Genomic DNA, 19,884 nt, shown 5'->3' with positions numbered 1-19,884 from the left:
TTCAAATCAACCAATTCTTTTGAGTGCCTATCTTTTCTTTTCCCATGCTTCTGTATAATACTGAGCCATTCAGACAGACTGTTGAATATTTCATTGTTAAGAAGGCTTCAAAGTCTCTGTACTAAATAATGCCTCATCATTTTTCCTTTTACTTTGGCCTGTAGGAGGCAGGATGGAATGCCAGTTGTTTAACCATCCAGAAAGCAAGCAGTGAAAACAATGCAACCATGTTCACATGAATTAGCACAAAACATAACTCTTCTTGTTCTGCTATAGCCACAGGATACTTCACTAAATAGGTGTAAGAGAAAAAGAAGAATGGGAAGAGCTTAAGTGCTAGATCTATGGCAAAGTAAAAGCATATAGCAAACTGTTGATGAAGGCTTGTTACGCATTTATGTGGGTATCACACAGAAATAATCACTCCTAATTGACTCTCAGCAGTTCCAGCGTGTTAACAGCAGCATTAGGATAAGTGTGTTTCACTACCCAGTATATTTGCTCTCTGTATTGCACACATCCACCACAGCCTTGTGTCATCAGCATCCATGCCATTTGTTCATGCTCTTTACCCTTTCCTGTCCGGGACTCTGCTCCCCGGGAGATTCAGCACCAGGTTCCCTGTTTCTCTGCAGGCAACAAATTATGAGCTTAGTAACAATCACAGACCAACCTCCTAGTCAAAACACACTTCATCTGATTTTTCTTACAATGCAGACAGAAGAGAGGCCATAATGATAGCAGAACAGTTTGTTTAGAATATTCTAAAGCTGGCAATAATAACTCGGCTCCTGTAGGGAAATTTTTAAAAACTGCATATATTCATATTAGGTCAGTAAACCATAATACAGTACCAGAATGTAATGAAATTAGTACAGTAAAGATAGTAAGACACTCAGTATAACTCATACTGTGATGTTAGATCAAAGGAAGGAAATGGAAAGTTTAGAAAGAAGTGGCAGAATGAATGTATTAGAAGCGCAGAGGTAGAGGTTTTAAAAGACATCAGTATAACAAGGACGCAGATCCATCTGACTCACTATGAGGCCTGGGCCAAGACCATTTCAGGAAAGGAATCATTCCTAAGGATAAAAGAATGTCTCCAAAAGCAGACCCCTCAACAGAGTCTAATAGATCAGTTCTGTAGCAGAAGGGGTGAAATTTCCTCAGAGTTAAAAGGAGGAAGCCAGATTTTTTTTTATTATTTCTTTGAGCAAGACGACATGCAAAAAAAGTTTCCTACAGGACACAATGTAGAAAATGGTCCAAGTACACTTGGACCCAGCAGTAGTTGGCTCTCACGACTGAACTAGGCAACCAAGACAATACAGGACAAACACACACTTGGAGAAGCTAGGGAAGGAAAATATAAAGCTAAGAGGTCCTTAATAACTGAAAGCCAATTTCTCTATATAGAAAATGAATCCCACACTGTAGATTAAAAAGTAAAACTCAGCATTTAACTGCCTTAATGTATCTGTCAAAATTTTCAGTGGATGTTGACAAAAGGAAGGCAGCTAGCTATCACATCATCTGATAATATTACACTCAATTCAGTTTAAATGCGGGTTTTGTTAATGAAAAGGGCTTTCCCACCCTATTCTACCTACAAGTCCATTCCTGTATCCTTCCTTGAACCATATGCTGTCCACAGTGTGCCAAAAAACTAACCACTTCTTTTGTTAGGACAGTTTTAAATCAGATCAGTAAGCAGAGCTGACCTCTCCTGCATATATAGACACCAGAGAGGCAGTGGAGAATCTGTGCTCTGGAGGCTGACAATAATTAGACCGGATTAACTGTAACATGTAACTAACTACACTCTGAGAAATCACAGCAATAAGGCAAGTCAAACTTTATGTCCAAGAATAAGTCTTGTCTACTCTGCTAAAAGGTAACATGCCTTTACAGAGTTTATATGCATACAAGTGTTCAGAAAAGAAACATTTTCCACCTATGGGGAAATTTATTTGTCCAATACTTATTTAAAGTTATGAGAGGTCTGTGGAACTGCAGCTGCCTTTTATCATTTCAAGATTAGTTCAGGATTGATCACAGAGGAGTGGAATTTATTTCTAGAGTAGGAAAATGAAACAAAAATTTTAAAAGGATACAACTCAAAGAAGTACCATGACCGCGTACAAGACAACACAAATATTAAAGGATTTCAGGTAATATTTAACTAGAAGGACAACAAATACACGTGCATGAACATCTGGATGCACATTTATACACTGTGTTCAGAACAGCTCTCACTGCTCCAAATTCAAACTCAGACAGACTGAACACAAATTCTTGTGTGACAAAGTCCTGGGTGTGGGTGAAACAGAAGGACCACAGTGGACATGTGCAGGCCACTACAACACTCCAAAAAAGCACTTCATACAAGTAATCCTGAAAGAGTTTCATGGATACAAGGGCAAATTTTCAGTCATACCTATTTAAACGAAGAGAGGAGATGGAGGAAAGTTGCATTTTCTTTCCCTGCATTACTCCAAACATTTCATTTCTACCTTGATGCAACTCAAAACTGAGAAAGGCTACTGTAATTACAAATTACCCTACAGTAAAATCTCAAGAGTCTCCAGTGGAGACTCTTCGTGCTTCTGGTGAGCTAATGCCCACCTATGTTTCTAACCTAAGAGGCTGAAGAAGCCCTATCATCATATGAAAAAAGAAAATTGGAAATGCATCCAGTAACTGATCTAGTCACTCATACAAACAGTAATGAAGAGAGAGGGACAGAGCATGCAGAGGGAATCACCTGCTGTCTGGGATACGGTGGAGAGGAAGGTGGAGTGGAAGAAGAGAGCATGATCACTTTTTTGGGGCAGGTCCGAGAACGGTCCTTATTCCTCAGCTTTTTTAAAAACAGAAAAAGAAAAAAAAAACCAACATAATAATGGTAGAAAAGAGGTAACATTACCATTGACTTTGGTAAGACAGGCCAGAACACATGAACCGAGAGGCTGTGATCTTAAGCTCCCACCTCTCATGAATGACCTAACACCACATTTTACCTCAAGCTGAAAGACCTGTTTTTCACCCATAGCCACACGATCACATGTCCATTTGACAGATACTTCTAGGGGCAGCCAATGAACACGTATGTACACAATCATCAATTAAACCAACAGTTTCTGGCTCAAGGTCTTACAATCAGCGAAAGGCACAACTTGGAACTCTCCATAGCACAGTTGGACTGCTCTATTTGCTTCATGAAAAATGACTTATTGCCGTGCCTTGCAATGTTTAAAAACATCCATCCTGTTGACCTAATTACTCTTGCTTGCAGTTGATTTAGCAATACAACTCAAGTCAGAGCATTCTGTTCTCAACTTCAATCCCTCCTCTTTAACTTACAGGTATTAAACCATCTCAGGCAAGTTAAACTGTACTACATCCTACTAGAACAGAAATACAGCTGTTTTATAGCCAAAATGTAGCCATATCTAATAGTCTGAATAGTACACAATGCACATAAATGTCCTCATTTTAATATGCCAGAAAACATGCCTTTCTAGTTCTGTACCTCCTTACTATGTACAGTCTTTTCTCCACCACGTATTGATTATTAATGTATCTTCTGCCTGATTTTTCCTTTTGAATTCTCACCAGAGCATATCTGGAAATTGTTGCACTGTGAAAAAAAAAAAAAATGCTGTGTATCTGAAGCCGCTGTTAGGTAGCCTCCAAAGAAACAGGATGCTGTTTGTAGATATTACAGATGTTCATTACCGCCCTTACAGCTGAGCTGGCACTAACATCTGTTGGGGTGTTCTCTTCCATTTTAGAAGAAAAAAATAAAAAAAAAATCAACTCATTTCAAACAGGTGCTACAAGCAGCTTAAACTAAAGCACAGGACATTGTACTGAAGTGGATGAGAAACATTTATGTGATGTTTCAAAAGGCTCAGCTATGAAGTCACTCATTTCTAGCTGAAAGGGTGATAACTTTTTCAACCCCTATGGCTGTCGATGGATTTTTGTGTGACCATGGCTGAATTTGCATTTCATATTTCAAAATTTTCACAAACTTGTGTATTTTTCCATGGCAGATCTCAGAATATAACATTGTATAGGCATATGAAGTATATGTTCAGTCCTCCAGTAAGATACATTTCTGAGCATGCAAAGACAAAGATGGCTAGAGGAAAGAGGAAAGATATATCACAGATTTAAATAAGAAATTAAGTAGGAAAAACAATATTTGCAGAAATCATTGGTGGTGTAAGTTCTCTTCTGTTGAGATTTCAGCTTCTGCTGAGATTTCAGCTTCTGCTGACTGTGGTCATCTCAGTTAGTCATTGCACGTCCTCAAAAACCACAGTTCCAAGAGAATTATTGAAAAGAGTTTGTACTGCTGCACCTTTACCACAGTTCAGGGAACCATCTCAAAAGAACAAACATCAGGCCTCCAGAGGCAGATAAGATGTGCACCAAAAGACATGTGGTCTCCATATTACAAGCATCTTTGTACACATCAGTGATTTAAGATTACATATTACACATGTACCTTGTTGTTGTTAACAGACCTATGAAACTATAGCAGAAAACTGCTGAAGGCCATAAGCTCAGTCTGGAAAGTCAGGACAAAATTCATACCATACCCAAACAGTCAGATCCTCTTCTGGACAGACCATATGGCTTTCCAGTGGCTTCATGGTCCCTGATAAGATGCTCTTCCCCAAAAGCAGCCAAAATGGCTTAAAAAGCCATAGAACACACCATCAAAGATGTCTTTATACAAGTGGGCATTCATTTGAGGAGATTAACCACCAGACCATGAAACAAATTCCAGCTTTTTTAGGAGATATTACTATCACATAAAAAATTACATATATTTCCACTGTGCACATACACTTAATAGTATCTTCATGCATTACTAGCTGCTGCTGAGGTGCTCATAATAGCATGAACCCCATTTTGACAACACAGATCAACACTCTCTAAGCGTAGCTCAATAAAGCAAGCTTTGTAATCCAATTCATGAGGAAAACGCAGGCCAAACAGAATGCTGTGAGCAGCAGATCGGTGAGGTTTTTAACCTGCTTGATCTTTTGAAGTTTTCCCTTTCTAAGAAAGAAAGCATTAAAGATCTTGTGATGAAAGCAAAAACTGCTTCAGAACAGATTTTGACAAGATTTCACTCTTTCTAGGAATTCCACCTTAGCAAGCCACCCCTACCCCACCTGTACAACAGACACAGAGACTTTCTGCCTTACAAGCTCATTGAAACTGCTGGCCTCGTAACTCTTAACTCCAGGGCAAAGCAAGATTCTAGACTTAAACTGATAAGCAAGTACAGCTAAGGAAGTCCATCTGACAGACACCAGCAGGCAACAGCCCAAGGCAGATGTAAATTTTCCATCAAATATGGGAGTCCAATCCAGACCATATCCTTTGCAAATGCGTGGTTTCTCCCCTGCAATCACTCTTACGCTTTTGCAGTACACTCTCCTTCCTCTTCCACACCGTTTCCAAGATGCAGGAAGGACCAAACCTATCAATCGCGAGATGCTAAACTGCCTTTCTCCCAAAGACCCCTGAGGATCTCAACTTCATTCTGCCTACTGGCAAGAACATTAGGCAACCTGTGGTTTCCCTCAATAACATGTCACCACTTTGTTCCCTTAGGAACTGCTTTGCACTTTTTCAAAAGACTCTTCAGTAGAAGGTATTTGCTACATGATATATCTTATACACAGTCACTGACAAAAGTTTCTGCTCATAAACTCTGAAACCTGTGCCAAACAAGAGAACCCTTTCCCATAGCTTCATGAACAGCTCTTTCTAGTAAACATACATCCTCCCTAAAAAGCTTGTCAGAAGCAATACTCAACTTCTACAGCATCTCCAATAACATATTCAGGTACCCAGCTCCAACTCCACTGTTAGTAGCCTGTGGCCCAAGAAATAACTTTGTAGCTAGTGTGCCCAATGTCACTGCAGAAAGCCTATGCAGTACTGTAGAAAGGTACAATCTCACAGCTATCAGATTCTGTGTGCCTAAGCAACCAGAATTAGGTATCTCAGCAGCCAGCTAAAGCACTGCTTCAGCAACAACTTCCTGCAGGATGGATTTTTGTCCAAGCTTGGCAAAGCTGGCTGCTTGGCTAAGTGGATGGCTTCTTGCCTCAGCTGATCTCTGATCAGTGGAGAATAAATGGCTCTATGTATGCCCATGGCTTTTGAATGAAAACAACTGATATTCTTCATTTCCCCAGGCAAGTAATAAGGAACCTTTGAAATAGGGACCCTATCAATCGTTTCTTTGATCCTACTGTATCCTGCAGATTTTGCATCCTTGAGACCCAGTTTTATTCTTCTCCAATTGTCAGATGAAAAGCACTGCAAATCCAGCATGAAACCTGGACCCAAGAACCAATTATCTTCTGTTGACTCGGTAAAGCCTATGAAGGAAAGATCATCTCCAGGTGCAATCTTGAGAGGGAAATCATACACACAAGATAATCAACATCAGTGCTGAATAAAATAATTTCAGTCCTGTGTAAGTACAACTGTTACAAAAAGATTTTCGAAGATCCACCCTACATTGCTGCCTATATGGACATGCTATCAATGTGAGGGAGAGCAGAAGGATTTTTTTCTCCCTTTCATTTTTTTAAATCATGTAGTGCAGATAAAGAGAACAACAAACACAAGAACAACAGATTGTTCTCTGGTGAGGAGAAAATCCTCATCACAAAAGCAGGAAACCAAAGTTTGTCCTTTTTTTTTTTGATCAATTACAAAAGGATGAAAATAAGAACTTTTGTGTTTCACTATAAAGGCTTAATTATAAAGCCTTCATAAAGTTTCAATAGCAGGTTCAAATAGAAATCTCAAGGCTGCAAGGATGTGATCTTTTCCACGTGCTGAAACACAAATTTTCATCCTTCTGAACTGAGAAAGACAACCAGTACAATCCAGTTTTCCTTTTTTTGTGGGGTAACATGAGTAGTGCTCATCAATTAACTTAATATTGTACAGCCATATTATGTTCCTCTGCATCGGTTCTTTGGGTTCTCCCTTTTACCTGGGAAGTATTCTTAAAAAATGAAATTTGCCTTAATCGTGGATGATGTGTACCCATCTGAAAGTGCCCATTAGCCTATAAAGATTTTGAAGAGACAGTAGGTAGAAGAACAAACACTGAGTCAGGAAACCTAAACATAGTGCTGACATTTTTAAGACTCTTTTGACAGTCCTACTGACAACAATTCCCCTGGCTTGGGTCTTCTTCCTTGGAAAGAAATCTTCTAGATCATGGCACCAGTCATGACATGCAGCATTAATTGTGCTGAATGCCTTGAACATGAATCCATAATCATGCTGAACTGTGAATTTCCAAACTAGTGTCACCTTCTTCCTCTTGACTCCAAAGAATGCGCTGATTAAACTGCAACCAGAAAGAAGCAGATGTTTCTCCAAATTATGGCTGTCAGAAAAATATCTCTCAGCACCCTCGGAAACATGAGGAAGCCATTTGCACAGGGAAACAGTGGAAGCAGAGGAAGACAATGAGATAAGTATCCCTATCTGCCTAAGAAGATCGTCTGTCACATGTCTTAGCTTTTGAAAGTGCATGGCTGAAAGAAAAACACCGGCAATGACAATGGGCCAAAACACACGAGAGAAAATAAAATTTGATACCTGTCAATTTTCCTGCTGTTGATCCCTATTCTGAACCCCTCTGTGGCAGAAAACCCCAAATTTACTTAATTCATAGTAATATAGGAATCTGCAATGCAATGAATGTGAGAAGCTGGCAAGGAAAGCTACGTTTGTCATAAAGAAAGGGAAACCACAGTAAAGTCTCCTGTAACTGCAGAACACAAGATTTCACATGTGAACAGCAAAACTGATAACCAATTTTACTGTTTATACCAAGGAAGAGCTTTAATATCACAGATGGCATGACACCTTTTACCTCATTGGTTGTGATAATTGCTTAACATTTTCAATTTTTTTCTAACAGAAAAATCTAGAAATTCTGTAGGCAAAGTTTCTGCTAAAACATCCACTGAAACCCTGGGAAGTTGAAACCAGGATAAGATGGCAGGGAAAATTTTACTAAAACCTTTTGAAACATTAAGCCATGCAGCATTACAAAAGGTGGATGTTGATTTTATTAACTGAATGTTAAATTATTTAAAATAACGGACTCACACAAGGTGCTGGAAAAGGATTGATTTGAAAACAGGACAGTGATAGCTGGTGTTGGGTGTGGGCAATGCATCGTATTCATAATCAGTTTCTTTACCTGCTTCCACTGGGGTATGGGAGCAAGACGGCCCTGCTCTCGTCTGCTGGATGGCTGGTTGTGAACACGTTCTTGATAAGGCAGGACGGGTTGCTGCATGCAGGTTGTAGGGAAAATGGGACCCAGGAGGAAAGATAAAATAGTAAAGGAAACTCAAAGGAAGCCAAAGGAATGGGATACAGAATAAGACAGTCAAACATTTAGAGAGAAAAAAAAAAAGGGGGTAGGGGAGAATTCATTTAGCAAGTAAAATATAAAAAAGGGAAAAAACATCCAAAAATGGGAAACTACACATATTTTTGGACCCACCCTTTATTTTCATTGTTTCTTCAAATCGGCCTGGTTATTCCAGCCAATATGTAGTGGTTGAGGAAACATTTGATTGGTAAAGAGTGGGATAAAGGTCACCATTCTGAGATTACATTATACTACTAACACTGATGTGCAGTGTAGCATAGATATACTTGACCTAGCTTTAAAGTAGCTAGGTCAGGTCCCACTCACAATGTGGCCATGGCAGCACAGAGCTTGACACAAGCTATGAAGACAGACTATGCAGCAGAGCAAGAACTCAGGCATTTAAACCATACTGAGCCTTATACTGCTGACACCACGTTGCTAGCAGTAGGTTGAAGTGACTCAGTCTAACTTCAAAGACAACCACCCTGCAGTTGCAGTAGTTCAGATACCATGCTGAATAACCAGCAGTCATCGGGAAGCTTCACTTGGAATGACACAAATATCCTAATTGCAAAGAAACTTCCAGGCATTTATCTGCTGCACTTGCATACATACACATACAAAACTTAATCACAGTTCACTTCACAAGAACAAACAGATGTAACCTGGCATGAAAAAGTTCAAATCAGAAATTAAATGATCATTCTTAAACATTAGAAGCTAAATGTTCCTGGAAAGCTTTTAAACAGCAATAGTAGTTATAAAAGAAACCTAACTGCTGGTAAGATGCTTGTGAAAGAGATTACATAATATAATAGGGGCAATAACAGAGAAATAGACTTTAATTGGGAAGTGCTTCTCCACCCTATACTCCTAAATTTTAATTTTTTGTCTTTTGAGTAAGCTTCCCTCTTCCCTAGGAGAGCCTCTGAAGTAGGAAAGCACTGCTAACATCCAGTCTTGAGGAATGCATGTTATCATTCATGATTTTCCCTCACGATTCCAAAATAAAGGGGTTTATTATCCATGTCCTACCTGTCTTCGTAAGCTTGAGGACTGCACTGGTGCATTCTCCTCAAACTTGGCCAGTAGCTGGGTTGCCATAGATTTGACTTTGTTCTGATTCCCAATGGCAGCATCAATTCTCCTCTCTGTCAGGGCACTCACCAGTGTGGGCCTTTCTTCTCTGTAGCTTCGTGGGATGTCCTCCTAACAATCAGTAATATCAAAATTTAACAAGATACAACCAGATCACCTTTTCCTCTCTACCTCTTTGCTGTGATAGGTTTCTAACACCGTAGAAAACAAATCTATTAGTCTGCACTTGAAAGCTCACATTTTAATTTCCTTTGGCATGTTACTTATCTTTTCAACCTTACTTGATACACTTAGGTACCAAAGAGACCACAGTTGAAACACGCCATGAATCCCTTGACATAAAGTAAAGGCCTATCTTCAAACCTTCACTGACAACTCAAAGCACTAAATTTTAACTCACTTGTACCTATTTGGCTATAAACATTTCAACTGAACTACTGCCTTATGGGGCATACTAGAACTGTATGCTTTTTGTATTAACCAAGGCTAAAGTTTAAATACAAATGAAACTTCTGACTATACTGTATGACTTTACTAAATAAAAGTTTTATCCTTGGTGTCCTCATCAAACCAAAGTGAATTGCAATAAAATAAAAACAGAACATGAGGGAACTGCAACATTCCATTTGTTGTGTACTATTCTTTCATAAGCATCAGTAAAATATTTGCACTACAGACATGACAAAGCATAACCTCTGAAGAATTTTTTTTTGTCTAAAAAACCTTATATAAATCTTTTCTGGATATAGAAAATGAAAGGACTGAAGTGGGAACAAGGAACCTACCATATGTTTTCCTCCCTGACACCTTTCTCACTGTAATACTTACATCCTCAGATTGGCTGGTTTTTCTCCTCTTTCCTGCACCATCCAGTTCCTTTTCTTTTTTGTCCTGAAAATGGAAGGAGGAGGAAAAAAAAACAACAAACCAAAGATAAGGATTCTCATACCTCTCTGTCCTGAGATAAATGTCATCAGTGCACTTAAATAAGCTTTACAACACAACTGATTAATTCTCTGGGCTCATCCTCCATTTAAGAAAAGGGTTTCTTCCTGATCCTCTTTAGGGGATTCTTACCTTCAAATTAGACATTTTTCAACATTTTCAACTAATTGGGAACTGAGTAACCAGTTATGTTCCAATACAAAATATATCCCCAAATACTACCACAAGGCTAGGATTTTAAGACTGAAATATACCACTACTTGGGAGTACATATTTTGGATGCAATTCTGCAGTTATAAATGTCATGTATTGTCCCATACCAAGAGCTGATGAACACATGATCTCTTGTAAATACATTGCAGATAGACACTTACACATGCAGTTTTAGTACCACCTACTTGGACAGCAGCCTAAGAGACACAAGTGTCATCAAGAGTGTGATATTGTTACCTTTGGAGTCCGCTTCCGAGAGATGCTTTGTCCCAGTTTACTGAGAAAAGAGATAGGCGATTTGGTGCTGGCAATTAGGGCTGCTTTTTCTTCTGCATTCAGGTCCAGACTATCTGTTAGCAAAAACAGGTAGGACAAGGGAATGCCAAGAATATTTTTCTGTGGTGCTATTATTAAACACATAACTGAAGGACTCACTGATTTCTTTAACATAACACCCTTTTTCTTAAATTCTCTGTATAAAATTATTGTAATATCCAGAATTACTACCTTTCTCAGCTACTCTGCTTTTTCATTTTGTCAAAATCAATTCTCATTTCAGGGTTTATAACCACCCAGAAATACTGTGTTTGTTTACTTTCGTATTTAAAGAGCATCATGATCATCAGTATTCTTAAGAAGAGTTCAGAGTTTTGGAAATAATACCTGATACAAACTATATTTAAAAGGCTATTAAACCCAATTTTTTTTTCCCCACCAGAATGATAGACTTGAATTAAGATCATCAGTAACAAAAAAAAGGTGTAACAATATTATTAATACTTAAAGGTAGGCCATATTTATTTGCATTAGGAAATTACATCTTTCACTTCTAATCACAGATCTTTCATTCCTCATTGGCCTGAAGATATTCTCACCATTCACGGATGGTAAATAGGCATAAAACTTGGCCAGTGTTTTGAAATTACCCACTAAACAACTACTAGCAAGGTATCTCACATTAGCTAAGACAGATGAACCTGTAATAATAGCAAGAAAGCAGAAAACTTATCTAGTAGTGCTTGTTCTGGATTTGGCTAGAGTTAATTTTCTTCCTAGTAGCTGGTTTAGTGCTATCTTTTGGGTTCAGTATGAGAAGAATATTGATAACACTCTGATGTTTTTAGTTGTTGCTAAGTAGTGTTTAGACTAAGTCAAGGATTTTTCAGCTTCTCATGCCCAGCCAGCACGAAGGCTAGAGGGGCACAAGAAGATGGAAGGGGACATACCCAGGACAGCTGACCCAGACTGGCCAAAGGGATATTCCATACCATGTGACATCATGCCCAGTATATAAACTGGGGGGAGTTGGCTGAGTGGGGCAGATTGCTGCTCAGGAACTAACTGGGCATCGGTTGGCGAGTGGTGAGCAATTACATTGTGCATTGTTTGTTTTGTATATTCCAAATCTATTATTATCATCATCTTCTTCCTCTTCTTCCTTTCTGTCCTATTAAACTGTCTTTATCTCAACCCATGAGTTTTACTTTTTTTTCATTCTTTCCCCCATCCCACTGGGTGGGGGGGAAAGTGAGTGAGCAGCTGCATGGTACTTAGTTTCCAGCTGGGGTTAAGCCACAACAGTGCTGAAGTGACTTTAGAATTTTTGAGGACATTATTTTGTATTAACTACGTGGTTTTTTTTGTTCCTGATACTGCTAACATGGTCTTTATCAGCACCAATAAGAAGTCAACTTTCTGTAATTTAAAGTTAGTGAGTGACTAGTATGAGCTCATGCAGAAGAAGCATGAAGATAACTGAAGCACACACATTCACCCTGAACCTCTTTAAATCTGACAGACATGCCCCAAACTCCTTACCACTAGAGGGGATGGTGTCTTTGAACATCTCATAGAACTGTGTGAGGTACATCACCATCGAGAGTTTATCTGGCTCTCCGACAGATGCCATTTCCTTTCCAGTCATAATGGGGGATATTCCAAACTCTTTTTCAGCGATGTCAAAGGCCAGCTGGTTATTCTTCTCCACATTGTGCTCATCCAAAGAATCAAAGTCTCTGCAAAGGGCAGAAAGAGGGCATGCACTGAATCAGGTAGAAACCAGTCTTCTGAAAGAATTCAGGGATCCACCTCCTTTTTTTTTTCCTCCAAAATCACTCAAGATTTATTTGCCAGCAACCTTTTAATATTGCAGAGTTGATGCTACTTAATTACGGATAACTTTGGCTCAAACATTCTTTTTTCATTTTTTTTGCCCCTCTTCCAAACCCAGATTTTTCTTCTTAAAAATTTTATTATCGTCTGAAATACATCTTCACTTCCTTATTTGCTGGAAGACTGTACTGTTTTCTCCTACATAAAATCTTTTGTATGCTTGGAACTAAATTAAGTCTTCACTTTTGTCCTATTTTTTCTTGACTGATCCGTATTTTAGTTCTTCTGGCATTTTCCAAAACTTGAAAAACTATATAAAAATTATATAAAAAGCTATAGCTTGTAGAGGGTTATATAAACCATTTTAAAAGCTATTTGAAGTCTCCACAAGCTATAATGCTATTAAACAGAGTAACTCAGGTTAACTTGAGTACACCAACAGAGAAGTAATTCAGTGTACATAGAAGGCAATAACCACATAATTTTTCAGCATGCTTTACATTGGATTATGTCTTTAAATACAGCTCTAGCATTTACTTTTTCTAATGTCCCTTTGGGAAGTTGAAGCCATTTCAGATTTCAATTTAAGTACCAAAGTCTTTGCTACTGTTACTTCTTCCGGCCAGTGTTTTCCCATTCTAGAATCTGGGCAGTGTTTTACCCAGTATATCATGTAAGAGGATGCTTCTCTCATTCATCCGATCAGCATGTTAGTGTACAAACAGTAGTAACGTGTCTATTTAGACTGTGGGTCACTACTTCTAGAAGGAGCAGACTAGAAGTCTTTTAAAAGAGTTACTGTTAAACAGGAGATTTATAAAGGGCTGTATAGAGACTTGTTCACAAGAAATTTTACTGAAGCTCTGAATTCTTCCTGACTAACTTCACAGAGAAAAGAGCTGTCAGTCAATAATGCTTTCCAGTCAGTACCAATTTGAAGCTTAATTCTGTCAAATTGTCCAGAAGGGAAAATGACAACACATTTATCTTCATATTCATCAAGCTATTATGACCTTCCACTCTGCTGGTGAATCACTGTACGTTAGCTTCTATCAAGTTTAATTGAATTCATTTCAATCCATTTCACCATAAGTCACAAATGCATTGCCTCAGTCTCCATACTAGTTGTTCCAAATATCACTAATGTTCTACCCATCCCAGTTATTCAAAACAGCCAGTTACTCACATTAAGTCTGGACGGTATCTGTGGATAATGGCACACAAAGCTAGGCCACTTTTCCAGGACATCGTGAGATCTGTCACATTAACACCAGCATATCCATCAGTCTGTCTCTGGCACCAGCTGAGCAATTTACTAGAGCGAGCTACAGACTCTGTTTAAAAAAAAAAAATAAAAATTAAAAAATCAGGTTTTCAAGTAGAAATGCACAACTTCTCTTTCAGGAATTCAAAATACAACATAAAAAAACACGAATCAACAAACAAAACCTTCATTTAAACAGTAAGCTCCTTCTACAATGGGCAATACAGGACAGAATTCATATTTTTTTTAAAAAAGAACTTCATATCTATTTTAGATCTAAGAAAGGATTTTTAATTTGCTAAAAAGTAATTATCTGAACTATAACTGGCCAGGCTTTACACCCTCGCCCTTGTATAAGAGCCCCAGGAATTATAAAACAGTTGCAAAGGCTTGTTAAATGTGATCACAAGGATATACAGTAGCACAATGTGCTCTCAAGCCCAGATATACTATTTCTAATGGAAGAACTACAAACGTACTTCTGCAACTTTTTCTTTCCTCTTGAAAGCTTTCCTTTAAAAGCACTGACCTGTTTTGACCTTGCCTTACTGCAAGATCTGATGAGATTACAGCCTAAAGGGACATGGTTGCAGGGCAAAGAACAAATCAAAAGACTACAGAGCTATTCAGCAGTGAAAGGGAGGCTTAGCAGCAAAGCCTCATCCTGAGAGTCCCCAAACACTATCTGGGCATCCAAAGGGAAGGTGTGCAAAAGCAAAAGTTCAACATACCCTCAGGGTACAGGACAAGTAAACAGATACTGAAATGCTTATCACAAAGCATCTATCTTTAAGAATAATGCAAGCCAAGTGAGGTTTCATTTGGAGATGAGTTTAAGTAAAGGAAAGCATGAACATGAAAGACTGCATAAGAAATACTTTCTGTTATGTTTGCAAGAATTCTGAGTTTACCGTTAGAGTGAATTCAGGCTAGGTTTCTGCACTCTAAGGACATTGTTATAGTATAAAGGAGGTGAAAAGAAATGCTTGTATAAGCAAATATGCTTAGAAATTTAACAGCATTATAAAGCAAGGGAAATCAGGCAAACAAAAACGTACTTTCATGTTAATGGAAACTTGAAAAATTGGAAAAATCAGGCTATGGATGAAACAATTGCTGGTTACATTTTCTAAACCAAAGGAGACTCATTAAATAATACTTTACAGTCCTGCTGCTCTATGGCTCCTGCACTGATCCAGCTTCAGAATACCTAAAGGAATAGAACAGTAGCCAGGCCTACCATTCCGAGTCAGCTTTGGTGTCCTGGAGTTCACAAAGTTCTCTATTTCTAGGTGAATATCCTTCAAGTCTCCTGTATTATATAAGTGGCGTACCTAAAATGACACAAAAAAATTAAAAATTACCAATATGCCATGCACCAAAGATCCATAGAGAAAGAGCCAGAGGACAAGAAAGACCCATCCCAAGGTGCAAGAAGGATGACAAGTACACCTAGGTAGCAGAAATCTCTAGCCCAAGAACCCCAGAACAACAAGGATCAGCTCATCAGTGCTGAACAGTCTAGCTGACTGCTGCTGCTCAGTGGATACCAAATCGCAATGACAGACTGCTATACTAGATTATTATAAAGAAAATGTGCAAGCATGCGCACACACACAAACACAAATGTATAGATTTCAGGTATCATTACAGCATGGTTAAAACTATCAAAATCAAAAATTCCTAAAAAAGGAATTTGTTAAAGTACAGAGGTCTACTCTTGACTGAGGTATCTGCTTTTCACTGCTTCGTTATACTGCCACATCAGGTCACTATCTGTTCCCAAAACATTAGCATAGCTTCACCTAAGGAAAGACAGTGCAGATTACAAGCATTCAGAAGCACCATTTGTCCAGTTACCTGCTGTGGCCGCAAGAAGTTGACATTGATATTGGGATACCGGGTGGCAGGATCAATGCTGTAATGGCTGAAGTTTTTACTCACATTCTCAGGGGTGGTCTGAGGCAGTAGCCTGTAAATGCTTTCCCTTGGGAAAATAAAATTAAAAAAAAAGTTTTGGGTTTTGTTTTGGTTGGTTTGTTTGGTTTAGGTTTTATGGTGGTTTTGGCCTTTTATGGTTTGGGGTTTTTTTGTTCCATTTTTGTTTTTAATTAAAGAGATGCATTGCTACTAATACTGTGAAGTAAATTCTAAAAATCAGAAATTTGACCACTTCAGACATTGAATAGCTAAGATTCGGTATATTAAAATCTGCAATTTAATACAACTCCAGGAATCAAAAGGAGGGAAGAAAACAATACATTAAGCATAACTGAAAGGGTTGCCCAGTACAGCCAAGACATTGAGACACTGGAGCAACTCAGGAATAGGGGACTGGGCCACTTGCCCTGTGAGAAGAGGCCAAGGGAATGGGGTACATTCAGTGTGCAGAAGAGAAGGCTCAGGGAAGATCTTACTGCTGTCTGCAAAAGTCTAATGGAAAAGTGATGGAAGTCTGGCTCCAACTGCACCATTATTATCCCCACCATTTTTTAAACTCAAACAATGGAATTTTAAATACCCATTGTGCTGTTTATACAATTTTTAAAATTATACTATAGTTCCTGATGATCAGAAGCTGCAGTTGCTTAAGCTTAAAATAGGTTCTACTAGCTGTTGCTTCTACTTACTCCATCTTTTATCTACCCTAGTTCTGATCTCTAAGAGATCACCTTGAGTCACCAAAACAACACACAGCCAAAGATAAAAACATCAAGAACTCAATACTCCCAAGAAACACAAGATGTTGTTTGGCTTATATGAAACAAAGTGACCAATTTAGGAGAACATGAAATAAAAGCAGGTCATAGCTTCCTTAAAAGGAAATCATAAGAGACATTTACAAGATAATAGGGGATGGCAAGAATTTTTGTCTCTGGTATATTAAAGGCACCTACATCTTCATCCGGTTTGCTATTGCAAGGCTGGTGTCAGTAAGTCAGGCTCACTTTCTCCATGCAATGCCAATAAGCACCAAAAAAGATTTTTCATCTAATCATTTAAAACTAGGACCAAGAACACCTGCAACATTTCTTATTCCTCTATAAATATACTTCAGTTTATCAGCTCTTTAAGGAAATTTTTTCTTCAACTGAATTATATCCACAAGCATTCCCACAAGGGAGAATCTGTAGCTCCCATTCTGTCAATATATTTGTGCTAGAAGAAACTGGAATGAATGATGAGACATCGCAGGATTAGATTAGAACTTAAAGTGTATTAATTTTCTCCATTACCTCTCTGCAAGAACTTCTAAAGGACTAGCTCCGAGTGACCAACTTCGTACCATCCAAGCAGAGTCCATTGCAGCCAAAAATCCCCTGGCTATTCCAGTTCCCATTGGCCAAAATGGCTAATATTATAGTTTACAAAAAAAGCAAAGAAAGGAAAAGCATCAGTTAGGGAAAATTTTAAATATTAAGAATATACTCAGATGGTAATCTGCTGGAAATTATAGCTCAGTAATTAGCTTAAAGCTCTACTCTTGCTAGGCTAGAGGAAGCCAGATGTATGGTGAATTGCCCGTGAGCTCCCCCAAAGCCAATATTCCTCTATTTCCAACAACAATTCATAGCCTGGAGTGCCTTAACAGCTTCTCTTCAAGGCTGTACTTTTTAACCAACTACAAAATGCTAAGTATTATCAGGCCTGCAGTAGGATCTGTAGAGAGTCTAACTGTCTCAATAAGAAGCAGATGGAACAGACACAACTTCAGAAAAATCTCTGCACACATTTTCTTAAGCAAGATCATTACCATCCCAAATACTCCGTTTTCCCAACACTCCTACCCTTCCTTCAAACCTCCCACTTCATTATATAATAAACAGCAGCTTTCCTTATAGTAACTCTCTTATAGGCAGCGCGTATTTCAGTGATGGCTGCAACGGCTTGTGCTTATGCTTCAATTCACCATTTACACATAGTAAGTTTAACTCACGAACCTCTAAGAGACTGTCCCCAACCAGTGCCACAAGTAACTGGTGGCCATTCTGCTCTCGCACCAGGGCTGCATTCTCAGATGCATACATGCATGTGAAGTCAAACATGGCCACATCTGGCTGACCATAGTGATTGATGGCAAAGTCCAGTGATGGCAGCTGCTGATTAGTGGAGAAGTCAGCTGCTTCTCTGGCATAGTTTAGCAGAGCCTCCTGGTCTACATTCTCCCGTGAGAGTAATAACTCTGTGTCAGCATAATCCTACCAAAACCAGAAAAGTAAAAGTGAAATAGCCAAATCCACAAGTTTATTTTAAGACTGGTATATACAATAGTTGGCATGAAAATTCTGACAAATCCACTGATACAGGTTTGCCCTCTAATTTCTTTCATTCCTATCTGTGTTTATGCTTCCAAGAGAAAATTTGTAAATCTTACTGCAAACAGTAATCAGTCCTGCTAGTGTTTCTTATTGTGAAAGGGCTAAGAAACTTCTGAGCATTTCTCTTGACACACTTCAGACAAAAGGTACAAGACCCCAATCCTTATTTATTCATTTGTGGCCAAATGACTTTTAATCAGCTTCTGCCAGAATAAGACATAGGTAAATTTCCCTGCTTTTTCATTCCCATAAAATGAGGGAAGCTCAACTAAGCTATAAAATGTTCTTTAAGCATATTTTATCTCAACACAAATGAAACCCCCAAATCTACAAAGGGATACAAATGTGGAGAGGAGAGGATAAGTCTTGTAATACTCTTCTGATGGTTCAAAATACTTCAGAAGGGCATTAACTGCTCTAAAATACACCTGTATAAAAACATTACATGGTAGAAGAAGAGTGTATTTCCCTTCTTTCAGCACACCAAAAGCAAGTTTTCCCCAAAATCTTATGGAGAATATAGGAAAAATTAATACCCACATGCCGTATCACTCCTTTTTCCAGCAAGCTCTGTTTTTTGGCAGTCATGACAAAGTAGTGTGTATCATCTTTGTAGTAGACAATGTTCTCCAAGTCGATACCTTGTGACAGAACAAAAGTCGTGGTAGCGAAGGAACAAGTTACATGTTACATGCAACACAAGAGCTCTATCATAAGAAAATAAATTGAAACTACGTGGTTAGAAAGCCTTAGAGAGAGAATGCTAAGCAGCTTTCTCCTACACTTTTGATGACTTCAAAATCTGAATCTTCAACAAAACCACAAACAACACATTTCACCTGCATATAGCTACCTCTTTTAAAAAAATATATTTATCATTACTCTAAGGTTTGCATTCACATATGGAGTGCAAGAAGCTGAACTCAGGATTCAGACTTTTCCTATTTAGGGCTCAGATTTCCTGAAAACCATCAGGGAAATTAGTTCTCCACTTCTGAACAAAAAATGACACACATCTGAATGATACACATCTGCTTTGTACACCTGTATAGAACAGCTGTAAAAATGGGGAAGTCAGATTTCAGAGACAGCAAGGACTAACTTCCTTGCACAAGATGTTCATTTTTTGATTAAGCATGATACCTGAGTTACAAAATTGTAATAATAGAGACAGTTTTCACTGGGAATCTGGCAATTGCTGGCAAACCTGTGGCTTCTCGTAGATCCTGGAAGAACTTCTGGTTGAATATGAAGGCCACACCGCTGATCTCTTCTACTTTGGCTTCAGCTGTGGTGTTGCGATTGATGAAGTTTGCTGTGATAGCAATTGCTAATTTACCACGGAACTCTTTTCGGCGAAACCCTACAGGAAGGGGAAAGTAGTAACACTGAAAAATAGAGCACACCTTAAGAAAAGGCTCAGCATGCCATAGACAGGTGCCTTCACAAAATAAAAAGGGAGAATGGATCTGATGAATTACAAATGC

General features: G+C 38.6%; 1 protein-coding gene across 1 annotated transcript in view; it reads right to left on the bottom strand.

Annotated features, from left to right (window-relative positions):
- MICAL3 (microtubule associated monooxygenase, calponin and LIM domain containing 3) overlaps nucleotides 1-19,884 on the bottom strand; it is a 184,541-nt gene that overhangs the window by 78,290 nt on the left and 86,367 nt on the right. The window contains exons 6-19 of the mRNA XM_049821547.1: nucleotides 19,605-19,760; nucleotides 18,938-19,038; nucleotides 18,020-18,277; nucleotides 17,315-17,430; nucleotides 15,939-16,065; nucleotides 15,319-15,412; nucleotides 14,001-14,148; nucleotides 12,521-12,717; nucleotides 10,940-11,052; nucleotides 10,373-10,435; nucleotides 9,482-9,655; nucleotides 8,267-8,359; nucleotides 2,765-2,860; nucleotides 573-629 (exon numbers count right to left, since the gene is read on the bottom strand). Of these exons, the coding sequence (XP_049677504.1) occupies nucleotides 573-629; nucleotides 2,765-2,860; nucleotides 8,267-8,359; nucleotides 9,482-9,655; nucleotides 10,373-10,435; nucleotides 10,940-11,052; nucleotides 12,521-12,717; nucleotides 14,001-14,148; nucleotides 15,319-15,412; nucleotides 15,939-16,065; nucleotides 17,315-17,430; nucleotides 18,020-18,277; nucleotides 18,938-19,038; nucleotides 19,605-19,760 (1,793 nt within the window). The remainder of the gene's footprint in view (nucleotides 1-572; nucleotides 630-2,764; nucleotides 2,861-8,266; nucleotides 8,360-9,481; nucleotides 9,656-10,372; nucleotides 10,436-10,939; nucleotides 11,053-12,520; nucleotides 12,718-14,000; nucleotides 14,149-15,318; nucleotides 15,413-15,938; nucleotides 16,066-17,314; nucleotides 17,431-18,019; nucleotides 18,278-18,937; nucleotides 19,039-19,604; nucleotides 19,761-19,884) is intronic.

This window comes from Accipiter gentilis, chromosome 18 (assembly GCF_929443795.1).
Source record: "Accipiter gentilis chromosome 18, bAccGen1.1, whole genome shotgun sequence".
NCBI classification, from domain to species: domain Eukaryota; kingdom Metazoa; phylum Chordata; class Aves; order Accipitriformes; family Accipitridae; genus Astur; species Astur gentilis.
Note: the sequence above shows the minus strand (reverse complement) of the source record. Positions and strands in the feature narration are given on the sequence as shown.